This window comes from Merops nubicus, unplaced genomic scaffold, assembly GCF_000691845.1.
Source record: "Merops nubicus isolate BGI_N331 unplaced genomic scaffold, ASM69184v1 scaffold6730, whole genome shotgun sequence".
In the NCBI taxonomy this organism is placed as follows: Eukaryota; Metazoa; Chordata; class Aves; order Coraciiformes; family Meropidae; genus Merops; species Merops nubicus.
Window position 1 is genome coordinate 36,285 of NW_008580777.1, and position 6,529 is coordinate 42,813.

The window sequence follows — 6,529 nt, forward strand, 5'->3', positions numbered from 1 at the left end:
GGGACAGAACACAGAGGGCGCAAGCAGCTGAGCTCAAATGCAGACTCCTAAGATTAGGAAAAATTAATTCCAGCCTTAATTTTGTGCACAGTGCAGTTTAGTAAAGTTAAATATGATGTCAGGTGCATGCCAGTATGAGAACTACACTGGAAACACCTCACTTCCACTTCTACTTAACCATTTTAGGCCATCTACAAAACGTAGATATTTCCGAAGTTTTCAGCTGCCAGGTAGGAAGCTTTCAACATTCAGTGGTGTTAACAATAACAAAAAAATCATGGTATTACACAACAAACCAGCTCTTGCTCTGCTTCTGATGACTTAAGATTACATGCTGGTTCTATCACACAGTATACTGCCCATATATCTCTCTGTATAATGGTACCAAAATTTAGAACTAGTGAGGTCCAATGAAACTTTTTATTGAAGTACCACAATATTATGTAAATACTAGAAAAATAGAGTGTAAAACATTTTTACCATAAAGTTTTATTATTAAAAAAACACAAACCAGCCCCTGCCCCAAACATTTTCTTACCTGCTGCAGGAGTTGATGTAAGAGCAGATGATAACGATAGGCTGCCTGTTGAGGTAGATGTAACTGGCAAAGCAAATGGCGTGGCTGATCCTGCAGGCTTGTTGAAACCTAAACTAAAGCCTGTGGTAGATGCTGATGTGGTGGCAGGAGTGCCTAAAAAAAGAAAAACAAAAATTACCACTCTTAGAACATTCTGTTTGAGAATGAATGTTGAAGTCACCTTCTGTTCTGATCTGTTCCCATTTAACCATCCTGATGCAAATGATCTTGCATGCTGTGGTGCTCAAGTAAAATATCCCCATGGCACCTACAGAAAAATTTTCAAAGATTTAAATCTGTTGCATGGGCATTTTCTTCTCCAGAATTCCTAGTGATCCAATGGACTTTAATCATGGATTAGCAGTTACATCTAGTGGTAATCTAGAAACAACTGTGAAAAAAGAGCTTCCACCAACAGCATCTAATGATGAACCAAAGATTGGTAAACAGAGCTAGAAACACTGCTGCCTGAATTACAGACTAAAAATTCTCCACTGGATGTGTCTATCAAAATGAATGCAAGAAAAATACGTTGAGAAGTTATTGCCTCAAACTTCGCTTTTGTGCACTTCTAAATTAAAGCAAATAAAGCTTCAACTTCTAGCTGCTTTTGTGGTAGAGTCTATATCTTACAATCCAGATTCCAATGTAAAGGAGGAGCATACACATATATACACAAACCACAACAGCAACACATAAGCAACACTTTTGATATTCTCAGTAACTGCTGTGGGTCTGTTTTGGATGACATCACTTCATTCAGCTACCGAAATAAATTGATGTTCATCTCCATAGTACGAACTGCCACATATGATTATGCATCACACAGTCTGTTCTGTATTAGCTGCTGCTCCTTCCTTCTGCTAATTTAATTTGCTTCTTTATCCAACACTATTTTTTCCCTAGTTATTCACAGTAGGGCTTCTTAAGTTCTTGGACTGCAGCCTGCCTTTTAGCACCACCCCCATCCTCAACATCGGTGAAACTCAAGCCCAGCTTCTTCTCAGACCTCACTTGCTGGCATCTAAAAAAAAAAAAAAACCACACACACAAAAAAATACACCCCCACCCTCCCAAACACAAAAGCCCATAACTACCCACAGACTGCTGTATTTCTAATGACAGCTGAAAAAACACATTAAAGATACATCAGAGAAACAAAAGTAAATTATCCCCAAGGTCCATTCCCAATTCAACCCTAGTTTTCTAAAAGGGGCAATTATCAAACAGACCCGTTCACACAAAGTTCATTAAATCAAGAAATTATGCATTAATAGTTCTTTGATAATGTATTCCACCGCCCCTCTGCTGAAGGATAAAACTCATTAGGGGGACATAAATACAAAGTCTAACTTCTCACTGTGACTACTGTCACTGTTGTACAGGGATGGAATAATCCTTTGCCAACCAGTAATGTGCCCAGAACTGCAGGGCTCCACTCTGCTATGTAGCCTTAATATTCAGGCTGCAAAGCAGACTGCAACTAGTGATGGGGAAAAACAGCTCACATATGACCACTAGCTTTTCTAGATTACAGGAAAGATCTAGCTGTATTTCTTTTTTTTTTTCCTCTTGAACATTAAAATCCAGATTAGGACCTTACCTAGTGTCAGTCCTGTAGCAATAGTTGTTGCTGTACCTGCTTAAAAATGAAAACAGAGTAAGAATGGTAAATGAAGACCACAGAGCAGTTATGATAGTAAAAAAACATGAAACAAACCACTTGCACAATGTTGCATTTTTTCATAGTCTACCTATTGTCTCACAAGTTTTTTCTGTAGTATGTTCAAAGCGCAACATTAAAAATACTGTTCATATGCTAAGTATAACTGACTTCAAAACTCATCATTTTTCTTCATAAGAATTTGCTAACAGTGAAGCTGATGTGATCACAGCAGTATAACAAATTTGAAATTTCAAACAAATGAAAAAGATATGGAAACTAGTAATTCTATTAAGTATTTTTCAGCCCCATGGGAGTACATTACATTAGCACGAAAATCAGCCGATTTTCGGCATCATGAAGATGATTATAGAGTCCACAGTCTTTGTAATATTCTGTGTCTTGGTTTAGGGTTTTTGCCACACTGGTAATTTAAAGAGATTATTTTGAAAACAGTTATGCCATTCTGTATTTTAAATACTATCTGATTAGAAAATCAAAAGACCAATTGAGAGCTACAATAAAATCATCCCAATGTAGCCAAGCACAGTAATATAGCCTTTCAGTCTACTACTGAATTTATTTCTAGTAGATTTGTTCTTAGAACTTATCTAGTCATACAAGCAAAATAATTTGTCTAGCAATACTGGAGGCTAAGTAAAACTTAGTTTGTCTGTATGATGGCTGAAAAAGAAATCTCTCCAGTCAGAAATGGTTTATTCTCTTGCCCTCCAATAATCCTATAAGAACCTGTATGTTCACAGGCTGAATTAGAGACCTAAGAAAATATTAACAAATTTCTTCATGCATATTGCTAACATTAAAAACTCAAACAAAACCAGAAATGCTTAGTACTGCAGGATTATAAAAATCACATTACAAATACTAATGATCTCACAATGTTTTAAAATATTTTTCAGATCAAAAGATACCTCAACCTTAAATCGTTATTTTGAGCATCCTGGATGAAGAGTTAGATTTCTAGAAAACAACAGAATTCAGATTATGGAACAATTTATACAGGTCCAGGCACAGTTTTCTGGTAGCTGCATTTGTGTTTCTGCAGCAGTGGTACTGCATATTCTCAAAGAATGATATTTTAAAGTGCTCAATGAAGCCTGTAAAATACTAAGCACATTATGATGATCCAGTTTGTGTATATATGACTTCTGCACTGTTGATTCACATTTCTGCTGTATAAGATTTTTTTCTACCTGTAGTCGTGCTTCCTAGTGTAAAGCCAGTTGGTTTTGATCCAAAAAGTCCACTCCCAAAGCCCACTGAAGGAGCTGATGTAGTTGCTGTAGCTGTGGAGGAGCCCAGAGTTCCAAAATTAAGTCCTCCTGTTGAACTACTACTAAAAAAAAAAAAAAAAAATACACCACACTATCAGTAGCAATAATTATTTTTCAAACTAAAAAAGCCCACTCTTCTGCCCCATTTCAGTGTTGTTCCCACATCATCATTCATTTTTCCAAGACAGGAGCTCAAACTCACTGCCACCAAAGAGGCAGCGGAAGCCCACCTGCCTCTTTCACAGCTCCATAACTCCCACTGCTTCCCCGCCAGCTCCAGCATTTGCTCAGCTCCTTGATACATGAGTGGGAAACCTGAACTCTCCTCCATTCAATCATCTCATTAGTTCTGCCCAATTATTCGCCCTGAACTACTGAAATGGGGTAACAAATGCTAGAGGCACTACGAAGATGACAACAAACCTGCAAGAATGTATTTTCAAAGCAGGCTACAAGTCCAGTCATACCTCCGACCAGAAAGCTCAGTGCTACTTTATTTCATCCTAAAGCAGTAAGCAGAGACCACAATCCTTCACATCAGCAGCACAACTTGTCCTACACTGGTACCAAAACACATTGATACATGAATACATTTTCTAACCAAAACAACATCCTTAAGTTTTTTGCAAGCCACAGGGGACTCACGCTTACTCTACTTTCTTTTCTGACAGTATACTTGCCGTAAAGTTATGGAAATAAACTTCCAGAGCTATTTTCACAGATGAAGAGAAAGAGAGGAAGGAGCAAAGCAGAAATCAAAAGAAAAGTCATCAAAAAGAAAATTAAGCCTTCTTCTAAAATGTCTAGTTACCCAAAATAAAGTTTCATAGCAAACAGAGAACAAGCTTTACATTTAGCTGTGGGTGCATTACGTTATTGGGCAAAACAGGGAAATACAATAATTGTTATTATCTCTAGCCAATGAAATGACAGCTCATCAGCCAGATGAGAATTTTTAAAGCTTTGTTTTTAAACCAATGAAAGATCAGGTGAATAATTTATTTCTAGTAATGGCCTGCTCCCATTTGTGAGCCTTTTTAGGAAAAGCTTTTCAGTTTTCTTTAATTTAAACATTTTGCATAACTACATCAGCAGCACTGAAGTAAAACACAATTTAGACTTCAGAGTAAACAGTTGTCAAGAAGTATTCTATGTTTCAGGTGCTGAGTATTCTCTCATTATTCCCTTCTCTCTTTTGTATGAAAGCAGCTCCTATGCATAACAAGTTAAACAAAGGATATTCCTAATAAAAGCATTTTAATTTTTTTTTTTTTACCTTTTACATAAAAAGTTTTCAAAATATTTACAAAAGTGACCATAGCAAGTCCAGTAAAACTTGGTTGCAAGTTCAAACTCTAGGTGTGGGCTACTCTTAGAGAAGTAATTCAAAGAAGCAGAGTGGCCAAGAAGTCTGGAAGATCATAGACCAGCCAGATGAATAGAGCTAAATCCAGCTGGCAGCTGGTCACAGCTGGGGTTCCTCAGGGCCCAGTGTTGGGGCCACTTCTGTTTAACATCTTTATCAGTGATCCGGATGAGGGGATCAAGGGCACCCTCAGTAAGTTTGCAGATGACACCAAGCTGGGTGGAAGTATTGATCTGCCTGAGGGTACGGGGAGGTTCTTCAGAGGTATCTGGTCAGGCTGGATCCGTCAGCCGAGGTGAATGGGATGACGATCAACAAGGCCAAGTGCAGAGCCCTGGATTTGGACCACAACAACCCCACACAACACTACAGGCTTGGGGAAGAGTGGTGGGAAAGCTGCCCAGCAGAAAGGAACAGGGGCTGTTAGCCGACAGCTGCCTGAACATGAGCCACCAGTGTGGCCAGGGGGCCAAGAAGGCATCCTGACTTCTATCAGAAACAGCATGGCCAGCAGGACTAGAGAAGCAACTGTCCCCCTGCACTCAGTATTGGGGAGGCCACACCCCACATACTGGGTTCAGTTTGGGGCCCCTCACTACAAGAAAGACAAAGAGGTACTGGAGCAACTCCAGAGAAAGGCAACAAAGCTGGCAAAGGATCTAGAGAACAAGTCTTATGAGGAGCTGAAGGAACTGGGGTTGTTCAGCCCAGAGAAAAGCAGGCTGAGGGGAGACCTTATCACTCTCTACAGGTCCCCGAAAGGATGATGGGAGTGAAGTGGGTGTTGGTCTCTTCTCCCAAGTAACAAGCAACAGGACAAGAGGAAATGCCCTCAAGTTGCACCAGGGGAGGTTTAGGTTAAATATTAGGAAAAACTTCACTAAAAGGGTTACCAAGCATTGGAGCAGGCTACCCAGACAGGTGGTGGAGTCACCATCCCTAGAAACATTAAAAGAAGTGTAAATAAGGTGCTTAAGGACATGGTTTAGTTTTGGACTTGGTAGAGCTAGGTTAATGTTTGGACTCAATGATCTTAAAGGTCTTTTCCAGCAATTCTACAAATCCACAGAAGCCAAAGCATTTCAGCTTTCTTTACTGCCAGAATTTCAACATACCAAACTACAGCACCATGACCTAGCTGCTTGTAAACTTAAAACACACAAAATGGCACTTTTTCACTAGTCAAGAGTTTGTTCCTCATCCTTTTCCAGTACAAAGATGACTCTTTTGTGAAAATAGTTCTTGTTTCACCATTCCAATAGAAGAAAGCTATAGCACAAAATATGCAATCCAGCACGATGGGGGGGAAAAAAAAAAAAAACAAAACACAAAAAACACTACACCCTATAAAATGAAGGGGCATTTTGTTTGTTTTTTTAAGACTGAAAGTAACCAAAATGTAGAAATAAGGCAATGCCAGCATTTTCACCAGCAGGGGAAAGCATGTGCCTGAACAACCATCTACTCCTCACAGATGGAAGGAAGACCAGATCAGGTCACTGAAGTCAGGTCTTAACTCTAATTTTAGAACTAGAACAAAGCTTTGGACCTGGCTAAAGCATACTATAGAGAACATCAACTAATAAAGAGCATAAGTACCTGAACGGCCATTGGTGCAAAGCAGGAAT

General features: G+C 39.1%; 1 protein-coding gene across 1 annotated transcript in view; it reads right to left on the reverse strand.

Annotated features, from left to right (window-relative positions):
* The window catches only part of NUPL1 (nucleoporin like 1), a 33,731-nt gene that overhangs the window by 25,676 nt on the left and 1,526 nt on the right, over positions 1 to 6,529 (reverse strand). Inside the window, exons 2-5 of the mRNA XM_008938457.1 lie at positions 5,795 to 5,840; positions 3,455 to 3,597; positions 2,181 to 2,216; positions 539 to 691 (exon numbers count right to left, since the gene is read on the reverse strand). Coding sequence (XP_008936705.1) covers positions 539 to 691; positions 2,181 to 2,216; positions 3,455 to 3,597; positions 5,795 to 5,840 — 378 coding nt within the window. The remainder of the gene's footprint in view (positions 1 to 538; positions 692 to 2,180; positions 2,217 to 3,454; positions 3,598 to 5,794; positions 5,841 to 6,529) is intronic.